This window comes from Sorex fumeus, unplaced genomic scaffold, assembly GCF_029834395.1.
Source record: "Sorex fumeus unplaced genomic scaffold, SorFum_2.1 ptg000030l, whole genome shotgun sequence".
NCBI classification, from domain to species: Eukaryota; Metazoa; Chordata; class Mammalia; order Eulipotyphla; family Soricidae; genus Sorex; species Sorex fumeus.
The window spans coordinates 20,459,571-20,475,399 of record NW_026606087.1 but is presented as its reverse complement, the minus strand read 5'-3'; the positions used below and the strand labels follow the sequence as shown (position 1 = coordinate 20,475,399).

General features: G+C 45.1%; 1 protein-coding gene across 1 annotated transcript in view; it reads left to right on the top strand.

Annotated features, from left to right (window-relative positions):
• The first annotated feature begins 70 nt into the window (after window positions 1–70).
• THAP12 (THAP domain containing 12) overlaps window positions 71–15,829 on the top strand; it is a 31,401-nt gene continuing 15,642 nt past the window's right edge. Inside the window, exon 1 of the mRNA XM_056116044.1 lies at window positions 71–441. Coding sequence (XP_055972019.1) covers window positions 353–441 — 89 coding nt within the window. The 5' untranslated portion in view covers window positions 71–352. The remainder of the gene's footprint in view (window positions 442–15,829) is intronic.

Here is a 15,829-nt window from a genome sequence, read left to right as displayed (position 1 = left end):
GGCGGGGCGGGGCGAGCCGGAAAGCTGAGGGGAGAGAGGGCACCCCCGGGCGCCGGGGTGCATTGTGGGAAGGAGGCGGCAGCGTCCCGGGCGGGCGGGAGGTGCACCAGCGGCGGCGGCAGCGGTAAATCCTCCCGGCCGCTCACAGCACTGTGGAGCCGCGTCCCTAGCCCGGCCTCGGACCGCGGCGCCCCTCCTGCCCCTCGCGGCTGCTCGTCCGCCCGCCCCTCCCCGCGGCGCGCGGCCCTGCGGAGCCGGCCGGCCGGCCCGGCTCCCCTCCCCGGCCCCGACGGGCGGGCGCGCTGCCCTGAGGAGGCGGGGAGGGGCGGGCAGGGCCGGCCGGCGCGCGACGATGCCGAACTTCTGCGCGGCCCCCAACTGCACGCGCAAGAGCACCCAGTCCGACCTGGCCTTCTTCAGGTTCCCGCGGGACCCGGCCAGGTGAGCGGCGGCGGCGCGCGGGCGGGGGCGGGGGCGGCCCGGGGGGGGGGCGGGCCCGGCGGGGGGGGGCTGTCGCCCGCCCCGGCGAGCCCCGCCGCGTGGCGCCGGGCGCTGCTCTCGGCAGCTGTCAGGAGCTGGCTGGGGCGCGGGGGTGGTCCCCGAGCCCGACCCTCGACCCCGCCGGGGCACGGGGCGATGCGGCCGCTGACCGTTATCCTCGTGAGCGCGGTGGCCGTGGGGCTGAGCCGGGGAGTGGGTGCGGGGACGCCGGCTGGTGTGGGGGCGGGGCGTGGACCCGACCGGACCGGACCGGACCTCGGGTGGTCGGTGCGTGCAGCCCAGATCGCTGACCGCCGACGTGCCGAGCGGTGCTGCTGCAGGAAATTCCGGAGGCGAACGGCGGCCGCGTGTCTCCCCCGCGCCGCCGAGCGTCCCCGTGCGCCCGAGAGGAGCCGTCGGTGGCACCCCAGGGCGCGCCGTGGTCGGTCGGTGCCCCCAGATCTTTGCGTCGAGGGGCTTGCTCGGGCCACGTTCTGAACTTCGGGGAAAGCGCAGAGCCGAGCCGACCGTTGTCCCGGAGGTTTTACGTTCTTGAGCGGTGGGTCGAGAGCAGACGTGGGCAATCAAGTCCCGTTATGTCGGTAATAAGCACACCCGGGCGGGGGAAATAAAGCAAATCATGGGGTGCGGTGGTGGAGAAGGGGTCTACGGGGCACAGTTGCTGTTTTAAATTGGGTAATGGGCGCAGGGGGAGAGAGAGAGAGAAAGAAAGAAAGAAAACGCAGGACTCGCCCACCGGATCTGATTCCCGAGCACAGAGCCAGGAGGGATTCCACCCCCGATTATTGGGTGTTCGGGGAAGCGCTTGTTGAACAGGTTAATTTCAGAGATTAGTAGCAGCAGGTGCAGGGACCAGCCACGGAGACCCTTGGGGACGAGCATTCCAGTTCGTGGAAACAGTGCAAAGGCAGGTACGTTCGCGTTATTGCTGAAGCCACACATAGCAGGGAGGGTTGATTTTTTTTTTTTTTTTAAAAAGGGAGGCCCGAGGGAGCCCGTTGTCGGTGGGGGCTGCTAAGAGGAGCCAAGGGTTAGCATTGTCGATTGCGATTTTTAATCGCGATGGGAACTGCCCCAGCAGAGGTGGGCGGGAGATCATCTCTGAAGGCGATTCAGTTATTCAGGATAGAAAAGAGATTGTTGACTTTGAGATCTGTTTCCCATTCATTGTGATGGGCGAATTGTTAGAGATGAAAACATATTGGTGGTTGCTGCGGACTGGAGGAGGAGTTAAAGGGATGTGGGTGGGGTGGGTAGGGGTAACCTGTACAACAGATCTTAATACACCCCAGGAGAAAGATTTATGGATGTTCCAAAAAGGGCCAGAGGGGTCGCTGAAGAGCTGGAACACATACCTTGCCTGCGGTAGGCCTGGGTTCGACCCCTGGCATTGCCTGTGCCCTAAGCAGATAGCCCCTGGGACCACTGGTGCCCCAAAGGATAGGACAACAAAGAAAACAATAGATGAACTATATCAGAATTAAACTTTGCATCAAAAGCACATTAATGGGGTGTAGAAAAAAAGGGGAAAGTAAAAAGAAAATGAAAATATGGGATGGGAGAAAGTATTTGAACGTTACATCCTGTATTTTCTAAGAATGTAGAATCCTGGGATCAGAGAGATAGTCCAGGGGAAAGGCACTTGTGTAGCTCACCCTGGTTTAAGCCTGTCACTATATGGTCCCCCAAGCACTATTGGAGGCAACCTCCTAACAGAGCTAACAGTACCCCTGAATATCACCGTGTGGTTAAACCCCTCCTACCCATCTCTCAAGGAGTAGTGAGAATGCAAACAATTCTTTAAACCTAACAAAAGACAACCTCAATAAAAAGGCAAAGGACTCAAATACGTATTTCCCGATTGAAGAGATAAGATGGCCAAAGATCAGAGTAGTTATGGAAGTTCAAGTCAAAACGACAGTGACTTGCCGATTAATCATAGGACGACATGGGGAGGGGAGCATTGGTGAAGATGTAGAGTTACTGAAAACTTTGTTATTGTTGGTAGGGCTGTTGAACTGCTCTGGAAAACTGGGTGGTTGGTGGTTCTTATAAGAGTAAAAACAGACTGGAGCAATTACATAGCAGGTAGATGGTGTTTGCCTTGCATATGACCTATGTGAGTTTGATCCCTGGCACCCCATATCATTTCCTGAACCTGCTAGACGTGATCCCTGAAAACTGCTGTTATGTGGTCTAAACCCCACCCCACAAACCCTCAAAAGTGAAAATGTAGAATTATGTTTAGGGGGCCGGATAGGTAGTACAGCAGATAAGGCACTTGATTTGCACGTGTCTGACCCAGGTTCTATCCCTGTCACTCCATATCCTCCCCCAGGTTGGCCAGGAATGAATCCTGAGTGAATCCAGGAATGAATCCTGAGTGCAGAACCAGGAGGAATCCCTGAGTATCGCCACATATGGCACCCTGTCTCTCCCCATCCCCCCCAAAATATATAATTGTGTTTAGGGACAGAAAAATAATACAAATGTTAAGATGCTTGCCTTGCTTATGGTACCCTGAGCATTGCCATTGGGTCCACAAAACAAAAACCAGAAACATAGCCAAGCTGTTCCAGTCCTTGGTACGTTTCCAAAAGAATTGCAGATTGGTACTCAAAAAAAGTTAATATATATACATGGATGTTCATAGTAGCATGAATCACAGAAGACAAGGACTAGGAGTAGCCTAAGTGTTAATCAGTAGATGAATGGATAAGCTTCAGTATATACATTCAATGGAATAATACTCAGCGATAAGACAATGAAATATTGATAAGTACTGCAACATGGGGTGAAACTAAAAAAGTATCATCTTAAGTGAAAAAAGCTAGACACAAAATACTGCATTATTGTTTGACGCCATTTATATAAATATGTAAATAGGTAAATTAATAGGAACAAAAATGATTGTTTTTTTTTTTCCCTCAGGCTAGATGAATTGAGGTAAGGAAGCAACTGCTTATTGGATACAGGGTTTCCTTTTAGGGCCTTGAAAACTTTCTGGACAGATAGAAGTGTCATTTGTACACTTCACTGCCACTCTTTCATTTTAAAATGGTTAATTTTATAGTATATGACCTTCACTTTAATTTAAAGTTTAGATATCTTCCATGAACAGAGGATATACAAGTTTAGAATTCAAAGACTTCAGACAAGGGATTTTCTCAGTCCATAGAAGGTATTTACGGCTACAGTACCCAGTGAATCAAGCAGAGTAGACCCAAAGATTGAGCTGTGATACCTTCGAAGAATTTAAAGTTCAGGGAGATAAGGAGGTATTAGCTCAGAAATAACTATGAGGAATAATTGTTGGGAACAGAGAAGAGGAGCATCTTAATCTGAGTAGAGATTTTACCTCATTAAGCAGTATCTTCTTTTTTTTTTTTTGCTTTTTGGGTCACACCCAGCAATGCACAGGGGTCACTCCTGGCTCTAGCTCTGCGCTCAGGAATTACCACTGGCGGTGCTCAGGGGACCATATGGGATGCTGGGAATCGAACCCGGGTCGGCCGCGTGCAAGGCAAACGCCCTACCCGCTGTGCTATTGCTCCAGCCCCAAGCAGTATCTTCTTTGGACTCAAGTTTTAACCAAATTTTTACTTTTGAAAGGTCGGGGTGGGGGGTGGTGAAGGAGAAAGGACCCACCTGGAGAAAGGAATGCTTGGGACCACTCTTGGTTCTGTGCTTGGGTCATTCTGGTTAGTGCTGGGAGACCATGTGGTGCTAGGGTATAAATGGCTTATCCCCTTTGCTTTCTCTCCAGCCCTAGGGGTCGTGACAGGAGTACACTTTACTTGCATAATAAGGAGACCTGTAGTCATTTGGAGGGACCAGAAAGTACAGGTGATAGCATGTTCACCTTGCATGTGGTGGACCGAGGTTTGATCTCTGGCATCCCATATGGTCCCACAAGGAGTAATTTTCTGAGCACAGAGCCAAGAGTAACCCTGCATATTGTCAGGTATGGCCCCAAAACACACACAAAAGATAGTCATAATGTAGAGTTACTAAAAACTTTGTGTGTGTTGTTGGTAGGACTGTTGACCTGCTCTGAAAAACTGGATGGTTGATGGTTCTTTAAGAGTAAAAAAACAGGGGCCAGAGTAATAGTATATAATATTACTATTATAGTAATATAGCAAGTATGATTTTTGCCTTACACACGACCTACCTGAGTTTGATCCCTGGCATCCCATATCATTCCCTGAGCCTGCCAGGAGTGATCCCTGAATACTGCTAATATGTGGCCCAAACCCCGCCCCAGAAACCCCCAAAAGTGAAAACAATTATGTTAGTGGGCCAGATATGGTAAATAAATGTGAATAATTTTTGTTCATTGTTACACTCATTGAGAATGACCTGTAGGGACTTACAGGCACAGACTGGGAAGTTAAAACGTATTTATTTTGGTGAGAAGGGTTTGCAACCACAAAGGTGGTGCTCAGGGCTTCTTTTTCTGTGCTCAGTGATCACTCCTGGCGGGCTCAGAGAACCATATGGAGTGGTAGGGATTGAACCCCAGTTGGCTGCATGCAAGGAAAGTGCCCTATCTACTAAGCTCTCCAGCCCCAGATTGGGAAGTTTTCGATATAAAACTTGAAGTGCTGAAAATCTTTTACATTACTTTGACTTCTAAAGCTTATGGGGATCACTGTCCCCTTGAGAATCTAATGCAATGTTTCCCAAAGTGATTGAATTGCCTCCCCAAGGTGCACTGGAGCTATTCATTGAGGCAATGTTAGCTGCTAGTGCATTTAGGGGGCACTTTCTTTTATTAAAGGAAGGTATATTTCTGGGGTATGCTGAAAATTTTTTAAGTAATTTTTTTATTTTTCTGTTAAGGGGGACTGTAGGCCAGATAGCCTTTGATCTACATAAGGACTCTTACCTGAGAAAAGTTGTTAACAGTTTGCTTCACATCAGGATATTTATGGGCACATCAGAGGCCTAGTATATTCTGACATTTGCCTTGCTAAAACCTATCTAATGACTGTTCTCTGCTGTATGTGGAGAGATACTTCCAAGTCCCAAACAGTGTTGACTGTTTTGTGTGTCCTGTATTTAGTGGAAGTCTGCCTTTCTCTATAAACAAGAGTTTCTTAAATTTTTACATTTGTGATCCTTTTCTTTGCATGAGAAATTTGTATGTGACACCTGTTACATAAAATAGGTATGCAAATAAAATGTACTGATAATAATGTATTTTTTTTTATTTAGTTTTTGCTTTGGGGTTATACCCAGTTGTGCTCATGGCTTACTCCCGGCCATTTGTGCACAGGGATCACACCAGGCCATTTTGCGGGACCATAGGGGGTGCCAGGGATCAAACCCTGGTCAGCTGTGTGCAAGGCAAGTGCCCTACCTGCACTATTACTCCAGTGCCCCTTGATATTTTTATGTATTTAAATACACCGTTAGATTTGTATATATTAATGACAGTTATATCTTGATGGATTGTTCTATGGATTATTATGTAGTATTCAGCTTTGTCTCTTAATACCTTTTTTTTTTTTTGCATTGAAAATGTAGTTATCAGAAGAGTATGGCAGTTGAATTTTTCCCTCTCTGTACCATTGATTTGAAAATCCTTAAATCAGCATTGCATAATGAGCTTATCTTTATATCAAAAGAATCTCTACTCTGTATAATATAGATGAAACCTGATTTATTTGGTCAAACCCAGTGGTACGTAGGGGCCATTCCTGGCAAGGATCCTGCAGTGCTTGGGATCAAAACGAGGACTCCTGCATGTAAAACAAGTGCTCCAATCCTTTGAACAATCTTCCTGACCTTGAACCCTACTTTTACCTTTTAAATAAGTCTCTATAGCCATTCTTGTTTTTTGATTTGTTAATTTATACCAATCACACGTAGGGTGATTAATTGTATATGACACTTAGTTACTGACATTCTTTTTTTTTTTTGCTTTTTGGGTCACACCCAGCATTGTACAGGGGTTACTCCTGGCTCTCATGCACTTAAGAATTACTCCTAGTGGTGCTCAGAGGACCATATGGGATGCTAGGAATCGAACCCTGGTCGGTCGCGTGCAAGGCAAGCGCCCTACCCACTGTGCTATCACTCCAGCCCCTCTGACATTCTATTTTTAATTTTCTGGTTTTTATATTTCAGTATACTTTTGTCTGCCTTTTTATTTATGTTTTTTTCCCTCATGGTTCTGTGTTTCTCCCAGATGTTTCTGTTCCAGAGTTTTGTTGTGTGGTTATCTTGAGGACTGTCAGACTTCTGTATCTAAGGCATGTGCACATGTGAGAGTGTGTGCGTGTGTGTGTGTGTGTGTGTGTGTGTACGTGCGTGCGTGCGTGCGTGCATGCGCTCACATTGGTGATAGTTTGTCATCTTTAAAGAGATTTGGTTCTTTTTCTCTTGTTGTTTTGTTCTCTCATTTTTTTAGAAATAGAAAAGTTTATTGGAAAGTATAAGAGAAAGGAAAAGAAACTCAATATGGGGAGGGACTTAGTATAGAACTAAGTTCTTGTTTATTTATTTATTTATTTTGCTTTTTGGGTCATACCCAGCATTGCACTGTGGTTACTCCTGGCTCATGCACTCAGGAATTACCCCTGCGGGTGCTCGGGGGACCATATATGGGATGCTGGGAATCGAACCTGGGTCGGCCGTGTGCAAGGCAAATGCCCTACCCGCTGTGCTATCCTCTAGCCCTCTCTTGTTTTTTTTTTTGTTTTTAGTTTCTGTTTTCACCATTTATCACCAAGCTCAAAGTTTGTTCTTCTTTTTGTTATTTTTCCTGTAAAAGAAGTCCTTTCAACATTTCTGGTAAGTGCATGTCTGGTGGTGGTAAAAATCTATTAGCAGAATTCTGTTTACCTTGAAACCTAACCTTTCCTTGATTAAGGCTGGATTTCTCCATCTTGGAAAAGCACTTTTGCTGGGTAGATTATTTTTGCCTGGAAATGTTTGTCTTTAAGCATTGTGAATATGTCATCTTACTCAGTTTTTGCTGAAAAATCTGGTTGGTTGCCTTTAGTTGCTAAATAAAATTTTTCTAGCAGTCTTTAATTTTTTTAAATTATTGATTTTTGATAGTTAAAAATGACGACTTTTTAGAAATTTGATATTCTTACAATCCCAGTTCTACAGATCTTGGAGCTCTTGAAACTCACAGCCACGTGACACATCCAAATTCCATAATATTTACAGCTTAGTAGGAGCACAAAAAATTAGATGAGAAAGAAACAGAGAAACCCACTCAGCTCAGTAAGAGAAAACAATAACAGAGAAGGCTCAGTTAGCACCAACCAGCTTATTAGTAAATCCTCAGCGACTTTAGTAATATTGTGAGATATAATTTTAACAAATTTTCTTTAACTGATCTATATTTTTTATTCCACCTACCATTTAATTGTAACAAGCAATATAAAAGAAATTATTTTATACCTGCTAAGTGTGTAGGCTTGAGTGGTAGGTGGGAAGCTGGGAACAGTGGAGGAGGAAAGGTCACCACTGGTGGTGGGATTAGTGAGTGCTGGAACTTTTAATGCCGAAACAACTGTATTATGAATAACTTTATTAAACAGTGGTGTTGAAATAAAGTTAGAAAAAATTTTTTAGCATTTTCACAGATTCCTAGGTTCCTGTTCTCAGATTCCTATTCTCTGAGTCCAAGGTTTTGAAAGTTTTTAGTTATTAATTCATTGTGTCCTTTTCTGATATCTTATAATTCTGTAGGTTTCTTTTGCCTAGATCTTCTTGTTTTGTTTTGGGGGCACTTTTTTTTTTTCTGGCTGTGCCTAAGGCTTACTCCTCGCCCTGCACTCAGGGATCACTGTTGGCAGGCTTGGGAAACCATATGGGGTACCAGGGATGCAAGGCAAGAGCCCTACCTACTGCACAGTCACTCCGGCCCTGAATCTTTTTTCGCCTCTTTCATTTGAGTCATTGGAAATTCATCTTAAGTTCCACTTAGTCTTCTACTTTCTTCTGAAGTAGGTAGATTGAACCTACTTCTCTTAAGTTTTCATTTTACTCATTTTGTTTTTCACGTATTAGCTCCACTCGTAATGTTTTTAAGCTTTACTTTCTTGGGTGAAAAGCCCCTGTGTATGGATTTTCTTTCTCAGTTGTTGCTTTCTGTGTTAGTGTGTATTTGATAATTTTTTTCTTCGTAATGCTTAAACAAAATTCATTTTCTGTTAAGGTCCCTAGTTTTATCTTTTTATGATTGATTTCTGGGGAATGTCTTTGTTATTCTTTCACTGGATCTAGCCTTTAACTTATTTGCACATACACCCCCGACAACACTCCTCCCATTTAGGAGGCGCTTTGGGTCTAGTTTTAGAGAGAGAGAGAGAGAGAGAGAGAGTGTGTGTGTGTGTAGAGATTGCTTTGTGGGGAGGTCCATTGTGGATATAAAATCATTGTCCCTCTCCTCTTGTGGCCAAACCCATTCTGAGCACAAGTTCTGTCGTTCCAGATTCTTCCTAAATATCCAGCTGCTGGGGTCTGCTCCTCTCAGTGACTTACTCTGGAAACAGACTTTTCCTGGATTTTCAGAAGGGGTGGAGGGTGTCTGCCTGCTCCTTCTCGGCTGCTGTAATCACTGGCATTCATTTCCTGGATGCAAAACACAGAAGTTAACCTCGTGAAAATGCCCCGCTCTGAAGAATTTCCTTGGAGACCTGAAGTCTACCAGATCTAGATCCAGTGAAAATGGCCCTGATGTCCTGGTAGTGGCTTAGGACAGATCGCTTGACTTGCTGTGTCTGCTGAACTCCGGGAGTTTTTTTCTCCTGGTCATGGCACACAGCCATCAGTAGGCGCATGGCTCTTTTCTCTTGAGTAAAGGAGCTTATTGGAGTCCGAAAGACTGTCTGAGGCTAGCAGATGGTAACCACTGGAGACTGACCCCTCTGAGAAAGAGACTGAGGGAGATGTGGGGGTTGAAGGTGGAAATCTGACTGCCATTGTATGAGGGAGAGACATGGGGTGTGGGGTAGTATGAGAGGATAGAGGAGGGGATGATTTCGGTTGTCATTGTATGATTGCTAAAATTGCTGGGTTTCAAAGTCTCAGTTTCTAGTACACATATGGCATTTATTCTCTGCTTATTAATGTTCCAGAATCCTCAACTCCCCCCCCCCCCCCCCCGCTTCCCCCAACTTGCTTTGCAATTTATGCAACCCTAGTTCCAACACTTTGCTAAGATTGTGACTGAAGTGCCAACTTAAACCTTTCCCTGTTGTGCTCACACCGTGCAGGTGCTTGTATTGACCATGAGTTGCATCAGATAAATGGTTGGTTTCTGGTTGTTTGAAGGGATCCTTCCCTGCTATGTTTTATGAACATTATTTCTTAGGAGGATTTTTTAAAATAGGTTTTGAAAATGCATGTGACTACAAGATCAGAAAGTTTCTTTGATTTGTTTTAAATTAGGGGTTGTGGATGGGGTGTGTGTGGGGGGGGGAATAGGGGAAGGTGGGTGTGCATATACCTGGATTGTTCAGGGACTCCTGGCTCTGCTCAGAGGTCACTTTATGGCTGTGTTTAGGGGACCATATGCAGTGCCGGGGATTAAATTGGGATTGGCTATATGCAAGGCATGTGTCTTAACCGTTGTACAATCTCTCCAGGCCCAAGGCCAGTGTTTCTTTTTCTGCTTCAACCAAAACAATAATTCAGAGATAAAGGTAAGAAAGTAGCACTGTAGCACTGTCCTCCCATTGTTAATCAATTTGCTTGAGTGGGCACCAGTAATTCTCTATTGTGAGACTTTTTTTAAGGATCAACAGAAGAGCTTTATTTATTTATTTATTTTTTATGTAGGAGTATTGCTATTTATTCAGCCATTGATTAGGCTGATTGAATTGGGCATGAACTCCACTATTGTGAGACTTCTTGTTACTGTTTTTGGCATATCAAATACATCATGGGTAGCTTGCCAGGCTCTGCCGTGTGGGCACGATACTCTCGATAGCTTGTTGGGCTCTCAGGAACGGAAAAATCAAACCCAGGTTGGCCACGTGCAAGGCAAACGCCCTATCCATTGTGCTATCGCTCTAGCCCAAAGGTAAGAATGTACCTACCTATTTTCCTGTAAGGTACACATTAAATTTGTAAAATATTGTTATCTCAAGTTTCTTTTTCCTTTTGAAAAATTGTTTTTGCACTAAAAGGTTCTCTATGTTAATATCTAATGGGGTTGCAAATTTATACCCCACATTTTTTTTTTAATTCTTGTATTTTCTGGGGATGTGACTCAACTGATAGAGCACATGATTTTTGTGAGACCCAGTGACTGCATGCCCCTCTCCTCTCAGGACTGCCAAGGGCAGTCACTGTGTGGCCCCCACAATAGTTATGAACTACAAAAACATTTGTAGTTTAAATTTCTATAATGTTGGGTTGGAGCAATAGCACAGCAGGTAGGGCGTTTGCCTTGCACGTGGCCAACCCGGATTCTATTCCCAGCATCCCATATGGTCCCCTGAGCACTGCCAGGGGTAATTCCTGAGTACAGAGTCAGGAGTGACCCCTGTGCATCGCCAGATGTGACCCAAAAAGCAAAAAAACAAAACAAATTTCTATAATATTGAATACTAAAATGCATAAACTAAATCTTTTTGGGTCCTCAATAATTAAAGATGTAAAGAAGATCTGAAACCATGAGGTTTGAGAATTCCTTGTGTAACATATGAAAGTAACTTTAAAATTTTTTTGTTTGTTTTAATTGATTTGGAATTACTCCTGGTGGTGCTCAGAACAACATGTGGGCAAGCATCCTATCTCCTGTCCTTCTCTCTAGCCTCTCTGAAAATACTTTTAAGTTGACTGTCGTATCATTCAGGCGGTGCTACAAGTTGTAATAATAATAGTGCTTTTTATGGAATGCTTTGTATTCTGTATGCCAAGCACTTCTATATGTGGTTTTCTTTTGGTTTTGGGCCGCGTCCGGCTGTGCTCAGGGCTTACTCCTGGCTATATGCTCAGGGATCACTCCTGGTAGACTTGGGGGACTTGGGAATCAAACTTGGGTCAGCTGCGTGCTGGGTGCCATCTCTCCAGCCCCTTTTTGTTTTACGTACATTGTTTTACTTAAAACTTCCAGTAAATCTGATAACCAAAATAGGAAAGGCACAGAAATGAGCCTACTTGTTCAGCAGTCCATAGAAATATCTAAAACATCAAGCTCAGGATAAAGTATTCAATGTTACCCAACTAATTGGACCACAGAACTTTTGTGTTTTGTTTGTTCGGCTTTTGAGCCACACACGGCATGGCCCAGGGCTTACTCTTGGGTTGACTCAGGGGTCACTCCTGGTGGTGCTGGGGTGATCTCGTAGCAAGGTCTGTCTGCCATATGCAAGACAAGCACCTTAGACCTGTACTATCTCTCTGGCCCAAATGTGTATGATGAAAAAAATTTTTGATTGATATTTTTCATGGTATTCCCTGGAGTACATCTTGGGAGATGCTGTAGGCACCATTGAAGGATAAAATAAAAACAAAGTGTTTAGAGAAGAGTGATTGGTGATGATTGACTAGTAGTAAAAGTGTGATTTGTGTGAAGATAGAAAAAGTGACCATTGATTTGGTAGTTTAGAAGTCATTGGCAATCATTTCGCTTTCAGTCTCCTTGAGGTTGAAAAAATGGAAGCAAGTAGAACAAGGACCGGGGAGATGAGCTCATGCTTGGTGTAGACCTTGAATTTAATCACTTAGCACTGTGTACTCCCATTTTCTTCCTCCCTCCAGAATTGCTGGGGATGACCCTTGGATGGGTCTCTATGAGGATAACCCTGGATTTCCTGAACTTGGTCTGGATGCCCTCCTAGCCTACCCTGAAGAAGGTAGTGCTTGCTTTGCATATGTGAGGTCTCAGGAGCCTACTAGAGCTGAAAGTGGGTACAGTGGAAATACACTAGTTTTGCTGGGTAGAAAATCAGAGTTAAGGGGTTTTTTCTTTTTTTTTTTTTTTAACATGTAGGAGTACTGCTATTTACTCAGCCACTGATTAGCTGATTGAATTGGGCATGAACTCCACCTTACTTTTTTTTTCCATAATTTTATTTATTAACCCCAATATACCCCCCTCCCACCCCACCCAATGTCTGTGAGGCAGATGATTTCTACTTAACTCTTCTCTACATTGATTACATTCATCATTTCGACAAAAGATGCACCAGTATTGTTTAGAATTCCCCCCACCCCGCCCTAACAATCAGAATTGCTGAAAAGGCATTGTGAAATACTTTGTTTTGTATAGCTGGTTATGAGAATCATATAATGTTGCACGGCTGCTATTGTGGCCACGCAATTTTGGATTTCTGCAAAGATAATTTAGAGATTGGTTTCTGTGCGTCTGGTGTTATGGCTGTGCCGGAGAGCCACTCGTGGGGGGCAACTCAGGATCTTGGTAGGGCGTGAAGGACGAACTGGTACCGCCCCCCTTCCCATGAGACTGCAGTTGTCCCGTCACCACTGGCTCATACCTGGCTTTCCTATAAGTTCTGAGGTGGCGGCCACCTTGCGGGGGGGGGGGGGGGAGAGAAAAGGCGGAAGGGGGCAACACCCTTTCCCTCCCGGGGAGGCATGGCGCCATAGTTTAACTCATGGTCCATTCACTTTTCTGCCATAAGCTGCCAGGCTCTGGATTAAGTCCTTTTGCCTCTGGAGCCATGGCCATGCCCGAGAGCCGCTCGTAGGGGGCAACTTGTGACCTCGGTAGGGCATGAAGGACGAGCCAGTACCGTCCCCTTTCCCATGAGACTGCAGTTGCCCCGTCACTGCCGACTCATACCTGGCTTTCCAATAAGCTCTGAGGTGGCGGGCACCTTGCTGGTGGGGGGGGGGGGGGGTTGAGGGGGGAGACCGAAGGGAGCAACACACTTTCCCTCCCGGGGAGGCATGGTGCGGTAGTTTAACACATGGTCCATTCACTTTTCTGCTGCAAGCTGTCGGGCTCTGGATTAAGTCCTTTTGCCTCTGGAGCCGTGGCCGTGTATGCGGTCCAGATGCATTTCTTCCAAAAGCCGCTGGGTTTCGAGATTTGTTTCTGAGTCTCTGGGATCGTGACCATTAATCAGCTTGATCAGGAGCCAGAGAGTCTGTGTGTAGGCGGCAACTCGAGGTCTCACTGGGAGGGTGAGGAAAGGCCGGTTCTACCCCCATCTAATGAGGCCCCATGTGTCTTATCACTGCAGGCCCAAACCTAGCTGTCTTGTGGCCTCTGGAGGATGACTGTCACCAGGCCGCCAAGGGGAACAGGCCATGGCACGAAACCTATTCCCACCTGGAGTGGCCCAGCCCCAGTAACGTACTGCAGAACAGGACGCATTTCTGCCAAAAGCCTTTGGGTTCCAAGATTCCTTTCTGAGTCTCTGGGATCATGGCCATTAAGCAGTTCGATCAGGAACCAGAGAGGCCATGCCTCCAATTATATAGCTGAGCCGGAGGTGGTTTGTGGGTGTGTCTCCCACATACCTAAATTTTGGCCGTTTACTTTCTTGGGAAACTTTGCCCCAAGTTTTTGGGGTCTGGCCAAGTGCACAGCAGCAATTTTGGGGTATCTGAAGGCCTGACAGTGCCATTAGGCTGCTGATGCACTCGCCTCACAGGTACAGATTGACCTGCTGGCGGCACCAGACCCCCCGCTAAGGGTTTTTTCTTAAGATGAGAGATCAATAGGACATGTTTATACTCTTACTTTAGAAGAATAAGTAAAGACTGTTGAGGCAGTATTATACAAAGAAAGAAAAGTCTTACCTGCTCGGTTTGTATACATACATATAAATGTACACACGTGAATTTGGAAGTTTCCCACAAGAAATAATAATTTGAGTTAAGATCCTAAGGTTCGGTTTTGTTTTGTTTTGGGGCCAAACCTGGTGGTGCTCATGGTTCAGTCCTGGCTCTGCCATCAGGGATCACTCCTGGTGGTACTGTCACTCTGACCCAAGTCTAAGACTTGTGAGGAGTTTCTTACTGTTGGGGTGGGGTTGAGCCACACTCTGTTGCTCAGTCTGTTCCTGACTGTGCTCAGGAGTGACCCTGGCAGTGCTCAGGGGGCCATACCATATCTGTTGCCTGGAATTTGAACCAGAGTTGGCTTCATATCAGGCAAGCATCTTGCTTCCTGTATACCCTTGCTCCAGAAGTTTGTTCCTTTTTTTTTTCAGTTTGTTCTTTTATTTTCTTTATCCTAAAAATAATGAGATGCCACAATAACATAAACAGATTATCAAATTTACTTTTGATAATCAAATTGATTGTCAAGTTGACTTTTGTTAATTGACTTTCAAAACATTTACTCTGTAGCATGGTGAAAGATTTAGAGAAAGGCAGAAGACCAGAGTGTTCAATTTTTTTTACTCTTGTCTTAATATATATTTTCAGTAAATTGAATTTTATTTATGAAACATTTTAGAATCAACATGTCAGTTTTCTCCCTATTACCATGCACACACACACACACACAAACATGCATAAAATAACCTGTTTAGGTTGCGATTATATCAAATTATTGAATTCCTGGATGTGCTCGTTGAAGTGTCCATGTTTTCAGATGTGTGACACTATTCATGGCAGACTTGCTTTGCATACAGCTGACCCAGGTTTGATCCTTAGCACCCGGTATGGTCCTCCAAGCCCTGCCAGGTGTGATCCTTGTGTGCCAAGCCAGGAGTAAGCCCTGAGCACCACCAGGTGTGGCCCCAAAACTGGGGGGGAGACCTTTTTAAAAAATCTGGGCCACACCAAGTGGCCCTCAAAGACCTACTCCTGGCCGAGTATTGGAGGTCTTTCCTAGTGGTGATCCTCAGCAGTGATAAAGGTCACAGCTTGCAGTGTTCGGGAGATGATGTGATGTGGTGCTTGGGTATAAACCCAAGCCTTCCACATGTACAGCATGCACTCCAGCCCTTGAGCAATCTCCCCAGCCCTAGAACCTATTATTATTAGAAATTGGAAGATTAAAGAAACCATCGTGTAACCTTTAGCAGATACCTTACTATTTCTGTACAATTTATTTTTTTTAATCCACACATTGGGATGATAAACTGTATTTTCTTTGAAAAATATTTGGAACAGTGTCTGGCTCATAAGAAGACCTTAGAAAGCTGTACATGTTATGATACACACCAGAAGAGCATGGGCTCTGTTTTGTTCACTGTCCCCAACGCCTCCTGGGTACTAGATTGGATAGTACTGTATTCGTGCGGCTGGTAGTCTAGTTTGTATTTCATATATATGTATATATGTATATCTTTATGCTTAAAGTCATTTCATAAGACAAATACGGCCTTCATTCTTGCATCATGAATCCTAGTTTGTTTTTGTTTTTTTTTTT